This window comes from Bison bison, unplaced genomic scaffold (genome assembly GCF_000754665.1).
Source record: "Bison bison bison isolate TAMUID 2011002044 unplaced genomic scaffold, Bison_UMD1.0 scf7180017864180, whole genome shotgun sequence".
Taxonomy (NCBI): domain Eukaryota; kingdom Metazoa; phylum Chordata; class Mammalia; order Artiodactyla; family Bovidae; genus Bison; species Bison bison.
The window spans coordinates 8,339,426-8,358,140 of NW_011494752.1; the positions used below are offsets into that span (position 1 = coordinate 8,339,426).

The window sequence follows — 18,715 nt, forward strand, 5'->3', positions numbered from 1 at the left end:
GAGTTACAGACAGCTTTGCGGGTAATGCACGTCCCATGAGGGCCTGGAGGGTGGGGCCACGTGGGTCGAGATCACACACACAGGCTCAAGTGCGTTCACTGTCAGGAGTGTTCTGGATGCTGGCCCTCGGGCGGGGCAGCGGACATGAGGGAGGGCAGTCCTGCCCCCGCCTGGCGGGGCCCAGGGCCCCAGCACACGGCCATTTCCTGCGGGTGCTCCTGGAGGCGGACTCACTTGGGGTGGCCAAGACCGGGGTTTCCAGCCTGAAGCACAGAGGTGCTCTCAGGGTCAAGGCAGCACCAGCCTGCCCAGAGCCGGGGCCCTGCCATGCCTGTTGTACTTTGTGTCTGGTTTCTGCCTCCGCAAGGTGTGGTCAACCTGCTTCCTCTGCTTCTGGAGGCATCCCTAGTCCAGCCTGTCTGTAACCACTCTCTGCTGTCCTTTTGTCCCCAAGGATAAGAAGTACGCCAGTGACAAGTACAAAGACATCTACACAGAGCTCAGCATCGTGAGGGCGAAGGCCGACTGTGACGTCAGCAGGTTGAAGGAGCAGCTGAAAGCCGCCACGGAAGCACTGGGTGAGAAGTCCCCGGAGAACCCACCTGTGTCCGGATATGGTGAGTCCTGCAGCTCTGGATTCTCTCTCTCGAAATTGGGTGGTCGGGCTGCTGGCCCTTGATCCAGCAGAGGAGCCCTCTCTGTGTCAGACTCTCTCCCTGGCTGCATGGGCAGGGCGTGGCGGGTGCCAGCTCACAAGGGACAGTCACTCTTCAGTACACATGTTCACGACAGCAGGCCATGTTTCTCGTTTTCCTGACGGACTCCCAAAGCAGGCAGGCCACAGGCAGCAAAGTTCAGCTCAGGTGTAACACCAGCTGCTTCAGAGGAGTCTGGGGGCCAGAGGACTTGGGTTACCCAGAAGCGCACGCATCCTGTGACCTGGCACTTCACACAGGAGCACAGAGCTGGCTCAGCTTCCACAGTCGCGGGGCTGGCCCACTAGTCACCACGCAGCTCTTCACAAGAGACGGGGAGCGAGCCTTCAGTACAGAAAGCTAGAGCCCGGGATCTTGGGAGGGCAGGCAGCAGGGGCCCAGCAGCAGCGGGGCCGCAGCCAGCCTGGGGCCGCAGTCATCCTCCACGCCTCCCTGTGCCTTGTTCTGAGGATCTTATGACTTACGGTTATGGGCTTGGCGTTCCCCTGGTTTGTGATGGAGATGTCACGTGGGTGACGATGCTAAGCTGGGAAGCCCTCAGACTTGTGTGTTCTGGGGGTTTTACAAAACTAGCACCGTGTGCCCTCTTCATCTTCTCAGACATCATGAAGTCCAAGAGCAACCCCGATTTCCTGAAGACAGACAGGTCATGTGTCGGCCGGCAGCTCAGAGGCCTCAGGTCCAAGGTGAGTCTGGGGGTCTTCCCTGGGTGTGCAGAGCCCACCAGGGGCTGCACGGAGGGTCCCCAGGGTGCCTCAAGTCATGCACATCCCACTGGGTCGGTGCTGGGGCTTCAGGCCAAGCGCCCCTTGCACAGCAGCAGGACTGTTTCCTCGGTGACGGCAGGGCTCCCGGGGGCCGTCCTGCCATCTGGACCGCGCCTCGCACGTCTGCAGTTCACACTGACGCCGTCCGCTCAATTTCCTCCACATGGGCCCCTGCCCCCTGCGCACCCCTCGGGAAGGTGGGCGGAGGGTGGGGTGCCCAGCTTGTTGCACTTAGGATTTACTGTGTGTGTGTCTTGTTTTTGCTCTTCCCCTGACAGTCCGTAATTGAGCAGGTCTCATGGGATAACTGAAACGACCCGCTTCCCGGCCCCCCTGTCGTGTAGGTAAACCTCCTCTCACGCCACTCGCCTGCTGCCCGCGAGGAGCGCTGCCTGCATGCACTGCTCACTCCTCCACAGGAGCTCGTTTTCCCGTCATTCTTGTTCCTCCTGCTCAGCAGCACAGACAGGATCCATGTGAAGTTTCTTAACTTCTTCCGGGAAGTTAACTGTAACCTCTTAACAGAGGGGTGCTCCCCCAGCCTGGTGGGCTGCCCAGAGCCACATCCTGGGGGGCACAGGCATTATCAGCCCTTCATCCCGCGTGTTGAATGGTGTGTGCTTACGTTCTCTTGGGACACCTCTTCCCTCTGTCAGGAGGCAAACTTGACAAGAACCTCCCATCGCTGAAGTAGTTCCCACTCCCCACCCCCAGGATTGACAGGCCAAGGGGGCTGATGCCTCACGCCTGTAGCTTGGCAGGTGCTCAGCAGAGCACGGGGACCACAGGCGCTAGGGGCTGAGCGTTTTCCAGCCCGGAGGACCCAGGCACCTCAGAGGACAGGAGGCACGGGCTGAGCACTGGCTGCCTGACTCCAACACTGTGCCTGGACACTCCTGGCTCCCACAGGGCTGGGTGTCCAGGGCCCGGGTCACTCCTGAGCGGGTTCACCAGCTCGGCTGAGCTGAGCTTTTTGATGCCCCGGTGAGGAAGCTGAGGGCAGCGGCGATGCTGATGGGGCCTCGGGGCCAGACAGCAGGTGCCAGCTTGCCAGGCTGCAGGGGCCGCCTCGGGAGGAGCTGAGCCTAGCGGTCTGTCCTCAGCCCACTCTGTTCCTTATAGTCCTGAGCCGCTTCCCACCAGATGTGGTTCATGGTCAGAATCTTAGTTGGGGCTTTTTTTTTAAAACGTGGAAGCAGTTCTGTTCAGCAAACCCAGGCTGCTTCTTTGGTTTCTGGTTTTCTTATTGACGAGTCTTACTTCCTTGTCTGAGGCTGGCCTGTCTTTGCTACAGGTTCACCGTGGGTGCTGTGGGCCTTCTGCCAGTGCCTGTAAACAACAGGCCCCTCAGGGAAGCCTTGATCCAGTGAGCCCGCCTCCTCAGGTGGACTACATGCCAGGGGAAATAAAGTACTTTGCAGGACTTGCCCAGCAATCCAGTGGTTAGGATTTGGTACTCTCAGTGCCAGGACTCAGGTTCAGTCCCTGGTCGGGAACTAAGATCCTAAAAGTAGTACAGCAAGAAAAGGAGTTTGGGCTCTGGACAAAGGGCCAGATCTCTGTTCACAAGGCCTCTGCAGAGGTGTGCTGGGAAGGCCTTGCTCCCTGGTGAAGGCAACGGCAGGAAGCGAGGGCAGGTCTGTCTGGGGCTCTCGGCAAGGCTGGACCAAGTGAGTTGGGGGAAGCTCAGGGACAGGGTTCCCTAGAGTCACGTTGGAGTAGGTTTGGCTTGGCAAGTTTTCGACATAAGAACAGGGTTCTTGCTGGCCCAGGGACAAGCTGGGCCCTTGCTGTCTTCCTCAGGGACACCACTGGCCATGGCACTGGGCCTATGACGTGCTGTCAACAGCCAGCCAGCCAGCCACACAGGTCCCGTGTGGCCCTCTGTCCTGATGTGTTTGTAACACCCCCACCCCCGGCGGGGAGACAGGAATTAAGTCACCCAGAAGCTAACCGTGTCCCCAGGGCTTTCTGAACCAGGGTCTGCTCTGTGGATGTCTGCCTTTCCTGTGGGCGCTCTCTGTACCTGCCTCCCTCAGGGACGGGAGGGCTTGGCCCCGCTGGGTCAGCAGCTCCTCGTCTTAAGAACAGCCGGGCTTCTCTGGGACTGAAAGCAGACGGGACATGTCCAGGCTCCTTGGGGGGAGCCCCGTCTGGGCGGCTGCACGTGGAGTCACAGAGGTGCTGGGTGGGCAGCAACTGGCCCCTCCCAGCCTGTGACAGGGCTCAGAGGCCTCTGTCCTCGGGTCTGGGTAGTTGGCGGTCTGCTGCCACTTAGGGAAAAGGAAGGTCCCAGCTAAAACTGTGTGGGTGGCAGGTGCCAGGGCCAGCCCCTGGGTGAAACTGGGTGCTGTGTGGCCAGTGGCACTGACCTGAAGCAGGCATGCTTGGGAGCAGAGTCTCGAGAGCACGTGAGGCCCTCGTGCACATTAAAGCACGTGTCAGTGAGACGTGGGCTTATCCCCTTCCTGACTTGGTGGCAGCAGAATTAAAAAACAGGCGAGCAGTACTGTCCTGGGTGTAGCTGGGGCCCCAGGGAAAGCGGACCCAGACCTGCCTCATGCTCAGGGAAGCCTGCACGTGCCACGAGGGTCTGCACGTCCTTCACCTTTACCAAGGTGCACACGCACACGGGCAGGCTTCCGTCCTGAAAGGCTCAGGAACGGCCTCCATGTCCCCAAGCCCCAAGAGAAACCAGCAGGGCCCGTGAGGCCCGGGAGCGGGGAGGCTGTCCATCCTGGAGCATGCTCGGGGCCTCCCGGGGCCAGACATGGGCACAGAAGGTGCCTCCTTGTTCTCCGCAGAGTCTTCTCTGCAGCGCCACTGGTCTCATCCTTGCTTGTTGACAGAACCCTAAGCTCAGCATCGGTCTTGTTTCTGACTTTTTCTTTCTCGTCCAGTAACACCACTTCCTCGGGGGCCGTGACCCTCCTCGCACACCCACTAACCCCCTGGGGCCCCGCGCCGTGCCTCACCACCGGCCGCCTGCGCCATGCAGGGCTGAGGCCAACAGCCTGTCTGTTTCTCCACCAGAGTCTGAAGGAAGGCCTGACGGTGCAAGATCGCCTGAAGCTCTTCGAGTCCCGGGACCTGGAGCGCGACTAGTTGCCCCCGTGCAGCTTGGACACACCTCCTGGCCACAGCCCCGTGCCACTCCTGCCCACCTCTTTTTTTATTGTCGTCCTTGTTCTTGGTGTCGTCTGCGTTGACTGTGGTTGGATGCATGAGAGACTGGCCTGTGGGTGGCTCGCTCCACTCCCTGTGGTCTTCATCCAAGCTTTCCCTGGTTTCTGCAACCTGCCCCGCCTTGCCCTGGCTCTCTGTCAGTATTACGGCCCAGCAGCCTGGGATAAGCTAGCTTTGTCTCACCCCACGTGCAGGTGGGGCAGGAGGGGCCACAAGGCTGTGCTGTGGGTCCCGTGCTGACAGCTCGTAGCCCAGGGAGGCCCTGGAAGCCCAGGGTGGGGCTGAGCCTGCACCTGCCCCGTGGGCTTGGGGCGAGGGCAGCAGCTCTTACACATCCACTGACACCGCTTAGAGCCGCACCCCAGACCGCCGTGGTAAACCCTTCACAGCCTGGGAAATGCTGAAAGCAGCCACTCCTATTTTTGTCTGTTTTTTATTAAATCTTGCACAAAACCCGGCCCCTCTCATTCCTTCCTATGCTCATTCTCTCTTGGTCACCAGGAACCCTACTTTTTTCACATGAGGTGGACACTGCCCTGCAGCCTGGGTTCCAGACTGGACTCACAGTGACAGCACGTTTCCTCAGTGTCACTGCAGGAGGAAGCTCGCTCACCCCTCAACCTTTCTGGAAAGAAGCCCCCTCTTGCTTTGGGGAAGGTTGACCGGAGACCCTGTTATGTCAAGAAGGCAGAGAGGATGTTGGAGCTAGATGGAAACCAGCCGTTGGCACGTGTGCTCACTTGAGCTGAGGCCCAGGGCACCGGGGCACCCATGCTGGGCTGCACCCGCGCTTCTGTGTTCTCAGTGGCTGCCACCAGGCATCGTCCAGCACTCCATAGGAACTAATCCTGTGTGGACGGGAGCAGGGACACAGCCCCAGGGGGAGCCTGTGCGGCATCTGGTCGGCACTTGGGTGAGGGCCACAGTCTTGGGGTACGCAGGTACTTTGGGGGTGAAAACGTACACATCGTTGTGCAGTTTCTAGATGAACCATGAGGCCACATGGGGTGTCCCTGAAGGCAGGGCAGAGGCCCGGGGGTGTAGAGCACACAGCCCTGCCCACCTTCTTGCTGCGACAGCTCAGAGCACCCGGCTGCCGGGCCTTCCCTGTTCCTGATCCTGTGCTGGCCACTGTATCGCTGCTGTTGGTCCATGCTTGCAAAAGTTCCTTAACCCTGCTCATCAGACACCCCCTACACCAGCACGTCTCAGAGCCGCCTGTGTGGGTGACAGCGCCGAGGGTCGGGTGGGGGCGGGGGCGGGGCCCGGTCCCTCTGGGCGCTGAGACTGTGCCACCGCTGCCTCCTTCCAGGGTGCAGGGTCTGCACGGAGCTGCTCTGTCTGCCTGTGGGCCACATGCTGCCACTCATCCGGGCAAAGGAGCTTCTAGCCCCGTGTCTCCATCAGTCAACCTGGGGTCTGACCTAGCACTCCACAGGGGCCCCCACACCCAAGGTGGCAGGGCTTGCCTTTCTGGAGGCGGCCAGGAGCCACACTGCAGAAGCTTGGGCCACAGGGGCTCCCCAAACACCCACCCTCTGCCCCGGGCAGTGCTGGCCATCGACTTAAGGTGAGGGCTGTGCATGGCTGGAGGAAGCAGGCTGGACACGGGTCCCTGCAGTGTCCTTGGCACACCCCCTACAGGCACCCCAGCTCTTTGACGGGGGTCAGCAGACCCCAGCTCGACAGGGGCCCGCCACGACTGCAGAGGAAAGAGCACAAGTGCGGGGCAGCCTTGGAGGTGGTCTCTGTGCTGGCAGAGAAAGGGTGCCTGGGGGGCTGTGGACAGGGAGGCACGGGTGACCCCAAGCCCAGGGAGCTCCAGCCCTGACCCCACAGGGAGAGCGTCCCCATGTCCCCAAGGATAGGAGGGGACCACTGCGTCTACTCTTCCTATAAACATTCACTCCTTCCCTGGGGATCTGCAGGCACCTGCATCTGAGCCGCCACACCTGCCTAGGGGACAGCTGGACAGTGTGGTGTCACCTGACCGCTGTGTGCCTGCACACCTTCAGCACAAGTGCCAGGTTCGTGCCTCCTCCGGTCGTGCATTCCGCCAGCCACCGGCAGGGCTGAAAGCCAGCGTTCTGGTGACCATGCTGGCTGCAGTGCGACACTCGGGCTTGTGCCATTGGGCGTCAGAACCAGTGTGGCTTTGTGGGGGGAAGCGATGGCCATGCTGGGGAGACCGGTGGAGGCCGAGCTGAGGCTCAGCAGGTGGGAGGAAGAGAACGCAGGAAGGCCCAGCCCCCGGCCAGAGACGTGGAGCCTGTCACTCGCAGCATCCAGACCCACGAAGAGCGGGAGCAGCAGTTTGTATGAACGCGCACTTGTGATCCTCAGGGTCTGCCTGAGCGAGCCGAGGCCGACACCCACAGGGCCACTGTCCTGCGAAGGGACCGCCGCCACCTCGCTGCGCCCGCCCAGCGGCCCCGAGCGCAGGGCGCCTGGGACACTCCTGCAGCGGGCCTGCCGTCCTCTGGCGGCGCGGGGCTGCCCTTCTGTCTTCACACGTCCACACTGTCGCCAGGCTCTACCCTCCACAGCCCGAGGGGAGGCCTTGAAACCACGCGTTTCGGTACCCTGATAGAAGACGGGACGGAAACCCAGGAGGGAAGCGAACTCTCAGTCTCTCGAGAGCAGCAAGTTCCTCTGTAAAGGGAAGGCCTGCCCTTCCCTGAGCACACGGTGGCCCGGACACACAGTGCCCGCCCCTCCAGGCCCCTCAGGCGGCTCCCTGCTCCTCTGTGTGCAGAAGTGGGACGTGCAGAGCAAGCGGTGTCCACAGGGCTCGGGGTCACTGCAATGGATTTCTGTGTGGGTAGGTTTTTTCCTTATACAAGCACCGCTTTTTAAGACAAGAAGAAACAGCCTGGGTACGACACAGTTCCAACCAACATGACAAGGAAACATTTTTACTGACTGACCTACCTTTTATAAAGCCTGAGTCATTTAATAGGTGGTTCTGTTTCTTCCTGAAAGGTCTCAGTAATACCTGTTCCTCGTTCTTGGGAAAGTCACTCAAAGTCTTGAGGGAAAACCAAGAGGGTGCAGGAGCGCCTCTCTGCCCAGGCTGTGCACGGCAGGCCGCGCTCTGGGCCTCGCGTGGCGGCTTCACACTGCCGCCCCTCCACCACACGGACCCGCGGGCCCGGGGCTGAGCCTCCTGCCATGCTGCCTGTCCGCCAGATGTCCCTGCCGCCCACCCTTACCTCTCCACAGCGAGCCGCAACACACGTCTGCGTTTTATTTCATAGGAAGTTGGGAACAGAGTACAAAGAACACAAAACTCATTCTTGTTTATGTTTGTATCACAGCCAATTGATTTTAGGATTTAACCTTAGTAACAACGTTATCTACTGACTGTTAGGATTCAAAACCAGTTAAGTGATAAGAGTTTTCCTAAGTAGTATTTATAAAATATAAGGTTCCTCAAAGATTTTCCTCACACAGTTCCATCAGGGTGACTGTCTCAACCCAGACTCGAGACAACACATGCTGTGCCTGACTGCTGGGCCCAGGCAGTCCCCAGACAGAATGGGGACACGGAGACAGTGGCTGCCGCTGCGAGACGTCTGTGGATGATCCCTGGCGGCAACCATGCCTACCCCCACCGGCTGTTCATTCAGGGGGCACGTGCTCAGAGAACGAGCCTGCATCGCTCTGTGCTGATGCTAAAAGAGAATGCTCATCAGACAGGGCTGCACTCAGACCCCGAGAGCCCGCCCTTGGAAGGCCCAACCCTCGTGGGGGCAGCAGGGGCCCCAGGAAAAGAAGAGCCCGGTCAGCTTGCTGCTCTCTGACAATTCAAAACTTTTACCATTTAGTTTGAGGCTCCTTTTTAAAAACAAAATTTCTGATCAGGTGTTCGCTAAAACTGAAGTGTTACTTTGTCAAAATATTTATTCCTTTGTGTGACATGCTAGATTCCCATGGATGTAGCTGATCATTTCTACTGTAAATATTACCTAACTTTACATAAACGATGTCATAATAAACTATTTTTGCATCACCCTTTGTATGCTGTGAACAGAGGTTTTGTTTAACGGAAGGACACAAAGCAAAACAAGCATTTAGGCCAAAAGTCAGAATCTGGGTCAGGAACCTAGAGGTTTATAATGGAGTTTTGGTTTAACTTTTACAAAACCCATTTTTTTAAGTTTTGGGTGAGTTGTCAACATTTTAAAATCAGATTTCACATGTTCACACACAGTGAATAGTTAAAAATATTTTACACCCATAATCTAATTAAGACACACTGGCTCAGTTATAGGAACTTTCAAGGGGCCAAAAGGATGGAAAGAAATACCAACCAGAAGAAGGAACTAACTGCCCCACCCCTGCCCCCTTCTAGCAGCTTTATTTGCAGCAGCTTTCCTTTCCGTTTAAAAAAACACGCACCCTACATTATGAGCTAGGAGGCACGCACACCCAGCCACAACCTGCGTCACAAAAGAATGTGCCCTTCGTGGGACATACTCTCAAGTCTCCATCCCACTGCATTTTTAAAGTTCTGGCTGTGACCTGCTATATAAATTTAAAATAAGAAACTGCCTCCCCCACCCTGACTCCCAGCAATACTAGCGCTGTTGGAATAAAATGTGTGAAAATGTGGGGATCCAAACTTTGACTCAGCTAAACACTAACTAAAGTTTGAATACTAGAAATCAACTGTGGTATCTGTAAAAGGTAACCAAAGTAAACTTAAGATGCAAACATTTCCAGCACTGGTTCAACTGTTGACAAGATGTTTCAATAGTCTTTTTACCCATTTAAAAAATTATTGTGGTCAAACAAATGTACACATGGCTTTGGGACACTGATGTAATACAGCGATGTTCAGCTTTAACACACATTGTATTTTAAAGCAATATAAGTACAATTTTAAAAATCAGTTGGCAGTTGGGAAAGTGATAAAGACACTCAACAAATGAGGCACAGAAGAGTGCACCCTCAACATTTCAGGACAGCTAGGAAAAACCCAGTTGCCATCACACTCGACGGGAAGACTGAAAGCTCCCCTGTGCCCAGGAGCAAGACAAGGATGTGTGTTCTTGCCATCTCTGCCCACTGCGCTGGAGACCAGCCAGAGCTCAGGAGGAGGAGAGGTGGCCGTGCCGAAGGAGAGGAGTCTACCTCCACCTGCAGAGGGCAGGACCCACGTACAGGAAATCGAAGGAATCCACCAAAAAATCATTAAAAATGAGCTCAGCAAGCGTGCAGGATCCAAAGCTCATACACAAAAACCAACTGACTGCTCTACACTACTAAAAATCTGAAATGGATACATTTTTTCAAGTGTAAGACTTGTATACTGAAAACTATGAAACATTATTGAAAAAAATTTTAAAGACTTAAATAAATGGAAAGGTGTCCCTTGTTCATGAGTTGGAAGATGCAATATTGTTAGAAGAGCAGTACTCTCCAGTTTCACCTACAATTCAAGGCAACTCCTACAAATCGCAGCTGCCTTCATCAAGTTGATCAGCTGGCCCAAGGTTCCTGAGGAAATGCACAATGGCCCAGAGCGATGCTGGGGAAGACGAATGAAGCGGAGGATTCTCTCTACTGGGTCCCAGGACAACTGCAAGGCTTCCGGGATCAAGACGGTTGGTACCGGCATGAGGACTGACATACAGATAATGGGACAGAACCAAGGGTCCAGAAATAAGCCCCTACATTAACAGCAGATGGATTTCAACAAAGATGACAAGACCATTCAGTGGGGGGGAAACAGCCTCTTCAGCAAACAGTGCTGGGACATGCAGCTACCCACAGGCAAAAGAATGAAGTCAAACCCCCTAATTCAGGGTTCCCCAGTCCCTGGCTGCACAGCAGGAGGTGAGCGGCAGGAGAGCAAGCGAAGCTCCCCCTACTGCACCCCATGGCTCGAACCACCGCCTGGACCACACCTCACCGTGCCACGGAGAAACTGTCCTCCACGAAACCAGTCCTGGGTTCAAAAACGGTTGGGGACCACTGCCCTATATTCCAGCACACACAAAAATTAACCCCAGTGCTTCACAGACCTGAATATAAGGCTTTCAGAGAAAAGAGCAAACCATTCGTGATCCCTGGCTGGGCAGTGATTTCTTAGTCAAGACACCAAAGCACAAACAGGAAAAGTAAAAATAGATAAACTGAACCATACCAAAATAAATAACACACACTGTGAACAATACCACCAAGAATGTGAACAGACTGCCCACAGGTGGGAGGGGACACCTGCAAGTCACACTTCTGGTAAGGGGCCAGCATACAGAATATGCAAAGACTCTCACAATGCCAACAATAAACAGGCAACACAACTTTTTTTTAATGGGTAAAGGATTTGAATAGACATTTCTCCAAAGACTATATAAAAGGTGAAAAAATTACATGAACAGAACTCAACGTTACCAGTCCTTCAGGAAATACAAGGTAAAACCCCAAGAAGGCAGCACGTCACGCCCAACAGGCTGGTGACGGTAAAGTCAGATGGTTGCTGGGAAATGGCAGCCTCATGCACAAGAAAGAAACCGGGACATTTCCTCACACCTCACACAACAATCAACTCAAAATGGAATAAGGGCCTATTGGAGATGGTGTGGAAAAAAGAGAACCTTCCTACATTGTCGGTGGGAACGTAAATTGGTGCAGCCGCCACTGAGGACAGCATGACAGATGTCATAGAGTCCTGCAGTCACGCTCCTGGGCATGCATCTGCAAAGACAAAAACGCTAATTCAGAAAGGTAACACACCCCAGTGTGCACAGCAGCGCGACTTAAGCTGCCAAGATACGGACGCAACCTCAATGCCCATCAACAGATGAATGGATAGAGAGGCGGCAATACATGTAAACAACAGAATATCATTCAGCCATAAAAACAATGAAATAATGCCATTTGCAGCAACATGGAAGGACCTAGAGTTTATCATGGGAAGTGAGATAAGTCAGAGAAAGACAAATACATTACTTTTATGTAGACTCTAAAAAAAATACAAATGAACTCATTTACAAAACAAAAACAGACTCAGAGACACAGAAAACAAGCTTGGTTACCAAAGGGGGTATAAATTAGGAATTTGGGATTAACAAACACTGCTGTATGTAAAATAGATTTTTTTTAAATGACTTATAGTACGGGTAACTACATCCAGTATCTTTTAATAACCTCTTACGGAAAAGAATCTGAAAAGGTTAGCAACATATATGTATGGATATACATATATATATACACACACAACTGAATTACTTTGATGTACACTTGAAACTAACACAACACTGTAAATCAACTATCAGTTCAGTTCAGTCGCTCAGTCGTGTCCGACTCTGCGACCCCATGAATCGCAGCACGCCAGGCCTCCCTGTCCGTCACTAACTCCCAGAGTTCACCCAGACTCACGTCCATCGAGTCAGTGATGCCATCCAGCCATCTCATCCTCTGTCGTCCCCTTCTCCTCCTGCCCCCAATCCCTCCCAGCATCAGGGTCTTTTCCAATGAGTCAACTCTTCGCATGAGGTGGCCAAAGTACTGGAGTTTCAGCTTTAGCATCATTCCTTCCAAAGAAATCCCAGGGCTGATTTCCTTCACTTTCATTTTAAAATAATGGATTAAAGACCTAAATGTAAGACCAGAAACCATTAAACTAAACGAAAATATAGATAGAATATTCTTTAACCTAAATTGTAGCAATATTTTTTTATGTCTCTAAAGCAAAGGAAATAAAAGCAAATACAAACAAATAAGACCTAATTAAATTTAAAAATTGCAAAGCAAAGGATACCATCAACAAAAAGACAAGCTACTGAATAGGAGAAAATATCTGCAAATTATATGACTGATAAGGGGTTATTATGCAAAATGTATAAACAGTTCATACAACTTGACATCAAAAAAACAAACCACCCAATTTATTCAATTTTTTTTATTTTAATTGGAGGCTAATTACTTTACAATATTGTACTGGTTTTGCCATACCAAACCACCCAATTTAAAAACGGGGAGAAGACCTGAATAGAAATTTTTTATAAATGAAACATACAGATGGTCAACTACACATTAGTAGATGTTCAGCATCGTTAATTATCAGTGAAACGCAGATTAAAATCGCAGTGAGACGCCCCTCACACCTGTCAGAATGGCCATCACCAAAAAGACTACAAACAGCACACGCTGGAGAGGATGCGGGACAAAGAGCACTGTCCCACAGCACTGGTGGGAACGTGAACTGCTGCAGCCACTACGGAGAACTACGGATCTGAGAAACGGAGGCTTCTCAGATTAAAAACCACCACGTGACCCAGCGATTCTACTTGTGGGCATATATTCAAAGCAAATGAAAACACTGATTAGGAAAGATACATGCACCCCGATGTTCACAGCAGCACTATTTACAACAGCCAGAAACTGGAAGCAACCTAAATGCCCATCATAGATGGACGGATAAAGAAGTTCTGGTACACACGTACAAAGGAATACTTCTATTTAAAAAAAAAAAAAAGAAATAATGCCATTTGCAGATAATCATGCCAACATGCATGGACTTGGAGGGTATCATGCCGAGCGAAGTCAGAGAAAGACAAATACTGTATGGTACCACACGTGGAATCTAAAAAATAAAGGAGACTAGTAAACAACAAAAAAGGAAGAGACTCAGATATAGAGAACAAACTCGTGGTTATCAGTGGGGAGACGGGAGGCGGAGGGGTGAGACCAGAGTAGTGAATTTAGAGGTACAAACTTCAGTATACAAAATAAGTTACAAACATATTTAATACAAATATAGTCAGTATCTTATAACAACTCTAAATGGACTATAACCTTCAAATATTATGAATCACTGTTGTATGCCTAAAACTTACATAATATTGTACCTCATTATACCTCCATTTTAAAAACTGACTTAAAAAGGTCAAATAATTGCTTTTTTGCTGGTGATGATGTGAAGAAAAAGGAATCCTTATACCTGCTGGTGGGAATATAAAATGGTTCAATTGCTTTGGAAAACCATCTGGCAGTTTATAAAATGGTTAGAGTTTTATGACCCAACAACTCCATTCCTAGATATATACTCAAGAGACTCAAGAACATGTCCACACAAACACTTGTGAGTGTTTACAGCATTATATTTACAACAGACAAAAGGGAGAGACAACCCCAGTGTCCATCAACTGCTAAACAGGTAGACACAATGTGATCTGTCCATACAGCGACTTACGATTCACTGATAAAAAGAAGTAAAGACACACCGACACCTGGCACGACGCGGACGGCCCTCAGAAACACTGCACTAGGCCAAGGAGGGGCACGCCGAGACACAGCGAGACCGCAGGCTGCGGGACGCCACGCACGGAACAGCCGCCGCAGGTAAACCCGCACAAACAGGGCTCCTTTCTGGAGTGAAGAAAATGCTCTGAAAACTGATGGTGCTTATGGCTGCACAACCCCGTTACTACAGTAAATAACAACCAAATAACTCTGTTAACATACTGACAACTAATAATCTGTTAATATACCATCAATACACTCGGCTGCACACTTTTAAAACAGTGACTTTTATAGTATGTGAATCTCAATGAAGTGTTATTTTTAAAGTAGTCAGTTGCTTTAAAAACCAATTCAGGGGCTTCCCTGGTGGCCCAGTGGTAAAGAGGGGCAACTAAACCCGTGCCCCAAAACTCCTGAAGCCCGCACACCTGGAGCCCGTGCCCCGCGATGAGAAGCCCGCACCCGCACAAAGAGGAACCCCTGCTCCACACGATTAAGGGAAGCCCTCGCAGCAACGGAGTCCTAGCACAGCCAAAAACGAATTTAAAAACTATTTTAAAAAAGCAGTTCAGCACAAGCAACGTAGCCGCACGGTTTCATTCCAACGTTCTCCTGAATTTGACAGGTACAGGGAGACTGACAGAGTCACACTGTTACTACCAGGACGATTTCTTTTATCACTAAGTTCTCACAAGTTTAAAATACCTTACATGTAACGGTGCCAACATTCCACGTATAACGTTAGGCTGCATCCCTGTCCCGTGGTTAAAATGACAAGCTTGAACCCAAACTACAGGCTGAACGACAGGCTGTGAGGCGGGGGTGGGAGGGAGTAAGAGGGGCCACCTCTAGTCCTCTTAGGGAGTAACTGCCAAGCCTCCGGGGGTTGACTACTTCCTGTAAAGGTCCTGTTCATGCCAGAATCTGGTGGACAAAGCATGAAGCTTCGGACACACGCTACACAAGTCCCCTCCGGTTCCTGCCCCAAGGCATGTCAGCTACACTTCCAGGGTCTCCTTAGTGCGCCTGCGCAGCTCTGGACGCGCTCCGGACAACTGCCACCCAGTACAAAGCCCCAGACTCGGCCTGAACTGCCTTCGGCACCAAGTGCACACCCACAGCTCAGCGCACCGACCTCACCAGCTGGAAGCCTGGGACCTCCCACGGCCTCAGCAGTGACCCCCACCAGCTCGTTGGGAGGACTGGACACGCTGGGCTTGGGCCAAGCCCTGCTGCGACCCAGCTGCCCCTCCTGACGCCTCTCCCGTCGTAGCAGGGCTCTGGTCACGTCATGCAGTCGCCCACCCTTAGCAGGGACAGACAGCCTCCACTCTGCAGGCTGATTTCAGTGCTCGCCTCCTCAGGTCCTCAGAACAGAATGCCTGTTACCTGAAATTTAGGTTAGGTTCAAACTCCCACCACAAAGATAACTATAATGAAAACAATATAAATCAAATTAAATGAAATAAAACATTACATGGGATGAAACCATTTCACAACTTTGTCAACAGCAGCCTTGATGGTGGGGCTGGTCTTGGGTGGTTGGCACTTCTGGAAGCAAGCCCTGTGGACAGGGGGCTGCAGGCGCTGAGCCCCACGGGCCGGACAGCCACTGAGGAGCATGGCTGGGAGTCAGCTCAGCTGCTCAGAAGATGCCAGGGTCCCCCAAGTCTTCACTCCTCTGGGAGACAGTGGGGTTCCCCAAGAACACCCCCAGGTCTTCACTCCTCTCTGGGAGACTAACTTGGTCAATGGGTTCTAAATGGCTGGATGCTGTCCCCACCCCGCAAAGCCACTATTTGCATGAAAAGGCAGACCACACGCAACTGGACAGGAACGGGAGCAAGTTTATTCAGGGGGACCCAGCTCAGGGGAGAAGCACTGTCTCCATGAAGCCACATGACTTCCAACCCAAGAACCATGCTTTACAACTTCAGCTGAGTTCTGTCTGGGTTTACCTGCCTGACATCCTAAGTCCAAGGTAACTTTAAATCGAGAGAAACACACTACGTTGGCAGGGGCTGGGGGGAACGACACTTCAGAGATGTCACATCCGTGCCAGAAATCAAGACAGCACGGTGAGGCCACCCCTACGACCCACCTTGCCTCAGGGGTACTGAGCACAGCCTCGGGTGTCGTGGTGAAGGTCAAGTCTACACAGACAACCAAACTCCCCTGAATGTAAGAACATCAAAAATTACAATCCTAACGTGCAAACAGGAGCAACTTCTGGACACTAGTCACCCAGGTTCCGAAGGCTGGATGTGGGGGAGGGCAAGGGAGAGTGGGGGGGGTGCAAGGGAGTGTTGGGGGACCCTGGAGGCCTCAGAATCAGGAAAGGGACTCGGATCTGCTGCTGATGGAGGCACCCAGTCCGAAGCGCCTCCCTTCCACTGCAGGGCAGTCTCTGTCCTTGCTAAGCCCGCACTCTCTCTAAGGAACATCACTACTCAATGCAAGAGAGCCACCCTTCCTCGCTGGAGCTCGGCAGGACTCCAGCCTGGGGGCCGTGGCCTGGAGCGCCTCAGCGAGCCCTCTCCTTCTGAGGGAAGAAGGAGAACCTGGTGGGGTTGAACTCCTCCCAGATGCGCTCGAACTCCTCCAGGAAGAGCCGCACATACTCCTCGTCCTCCACGATGAGCACGTTCTCCCGGTTGTTCTGAATGGCCTGCGTGGTCCAGTTGAGGGAGCCAGTGATCAGCACCTTCCTGTCCACGATGGCGAACTTGTGGTGCATGTAGCCCAGGTCTTGGTCGTGCCGGACCTGGATCCCTGCAAAGAGCGAGACGTCACTGCTGCCCATCCACCGACGGAGCTGCTGGCCAGGCAGGGGCTCTGGTCGCCCCCACATGGGAGCCCCTTGCTCCTTCCCTAGCCCCTCCTCTCGCTGTCCATTGCTTGAGTTCTGGCTCCTTCTCCAGCATGGATGTGTTCACAGGACTGACTGCTGCTTGTGCCCAGTGTCATGGGCACCGTCAGGTCTGGGTGGTGACAGCCGCTGAGCCAGGCAGGGGCCGGGCCCACTAGCCCCAGGAGGAGGGCCGGCCGGCAGCAGGGACAGGAGAGTTAGTTCCTCTGGAAACGCCTCCAGCCCTGACTGGGGGAGACTCCCCACCTCCTCCAGTGTATATGACATGCATTACCCTCCAGTTACTGGTTTCAAGACGAGCCAGCAGCGACTGAAGCAAAACCCATTTGATCTCGGGTTCACATGCCCCTAAGGTCTCACTCAGGCCCAGAATCAGATCCCTCCTGTAATCAGGACCTCGTGAAGTTGGGGGACCAGCCCGGGGGTGCCCACAGAGAAGACACCAGGCCCCAGACCTGAAGCCTCAGCTTTGGCCCCATAACCACCCAGCTGACGCGGCCTCCCCTCCTGCTGAGGCTCAGGGCCCCTCGTGTGCCCGCCTCAACATATGCACCTTGGCCACAGGGCTGCCTGCCGCTCCTCGCACCACAAAACAGGTCCTCACGCAGGTGACTCCTCACAGCAGTGCGCCCCCACCCATGACCCTCCCAGGCACCTCCAGGGCTCCTGCTCCGCCAGACCTCCCTGTCCTGTTCTGCACTTGAAGACCCGGAGCCTGGAACCTGTCCAGCCAAACACAAGGAGACGGCTGAGTGGTGAGAGAAGAACAACTGCAGGGACATCCTCAGAAGAGAGTCAAGGTTTAGCTAGAATCTGGTCGTGGGGTCCCTTCAAGGTTCTTGCCAAATCTGAGGTCCTACGGTTCTCTACAAGAAAACTGCTGTGCTGAAACAGCCAAGCTTCCCTGACAACAGACCAACACAGGATCGAAAAGCTGCCAGAAAGAGCCGAAGTCAACGTCCTCAACACTGAAATCAAGTCTCCATCCCGCCCTGCACAGATGTGAAGACCAGGGGAGGATGCCCCTGTGTTCCCATCCCAGGTGAGCTGAGAGCAGCCAGGACAGTTTTCAAGGGCCCCACGCGCCCGTCACGGGGGCCACCAGAACGGGCAGGTCAAATGGTCGCCAATGCAAGAATGACCTTTGCAGGGGCCTCAGAGACAGAGAGAAGGGCAAGAGGTTCAGACTCCGAATCGCTGGCGCAGGACACAGCACCACGCCAGCGCAGGCGGAGGAGTTTCCAAGTAAGGCAGGTGTAAACTTAGAACATCCTCACAATTATCATACTCCCGGGTTCGCTGTTCCCACTCCAGCGAGGGGCAGGTCCGCCAGAGACCTGACTTCCCTGCCATTTGGCAGCTGAAGAAACAAATTACCTGCTCACTAACTAACCATTTCAGCTCCATGTCTTACTTTATTTTAAATATTTATTTCAGATGCCCCGAAAGAAGACTCACTGGTTAATTTAAGAGAAAACACCTTCTCCTCCGTTTGGTCCTTAAGCCAACGCTGCATCTCCACGCACCTGTGCCCTGAACAGACTTCTGGGTCCCTGACAGGCTTTGCTGGCGGACCTGCTTCCAGCCTCGGCCCCTCCAGGGTTCATGCCCAGGTTTCGGGCTAAAGACTCTGCACAGAAGCTCCTCTGGACACCCCGGAGTTTCCCCAGACCCTGCAAGGCTGCCAAGGGACGCGAGTGTCTCCCCAGTCCTCCCACGCTGCCCCAAGCGCCCCCCCGTCCTGCCTCCACCTCCCGTGGCCCAGCGCCCGGCCTACCTGCCTTGCGGAGCAGGCCAATCTGCGAGCCGTTGAGGGCCATGTAGTCGCAGTCGGTGACCACGCGGACGCGCACCCCGCGCTGGTGCAGCAGCTGCACGGCGCGGCCCAGCTGCGGGCTGGAGAAGGCGAACAGGCAGAGCTCCAG

General features: G+C 53.7%; 2 protein-coding genes across 2 annotated transcripts in view; one reads left to right on the top strand and one right to left on the bottom strand.

The window, feature by feature from the left end:
* The window catches only part of MPRIP (myosin phosphatase Rho interacting protein), a 92,993-nt gene extending 84,305 nt beyond the window's left edge, over positions 1-8,688 (top strand). Inside the window, exons 22-25 of the mRNA XM_010843163.1 lie at positions 1-21; positions 455-617; positions 1,317-1,402; positions 4,517-8,688. Coding sequence (XP_010841465.1) covers positions 1-21; positions 455-617; positions 1,317-1,402; positions 4,517-4,588 — 342 coding nt within the window. The 3' untranslated portion in view covers positions 4,589-8,688. The remainder of the gene's footprint in view (positions 22-454; positions 618-1,316; positions 1,403-4,516) is intronic.
* A 7,504-nt stretch (positions 8,689-16,192) lies between these two features.
* PLD6 (phospholipase D family, member 6) overlaps positions 16,193-18,715 on the bottom strand; it is a 2,849-nt gene continuing 326 nt past the window's right edge. The window contains exons 2-3 of the mRNA XM_010843164.1: positions 18,568-18,715; positions 16,193-16,693 (exon numbers count right to left, since the gene is read on the bottom strand). Of these exons, the coding sequence (XP_010841466.1) occupies positions 16,446-16,693; positions 18,568-18,715 (396 nt within the window). The 3' untranslated portion in view covers positions 16,193-16,445. The remainder of the gene's footprint in view (positions 16,694-18,567) is intronic.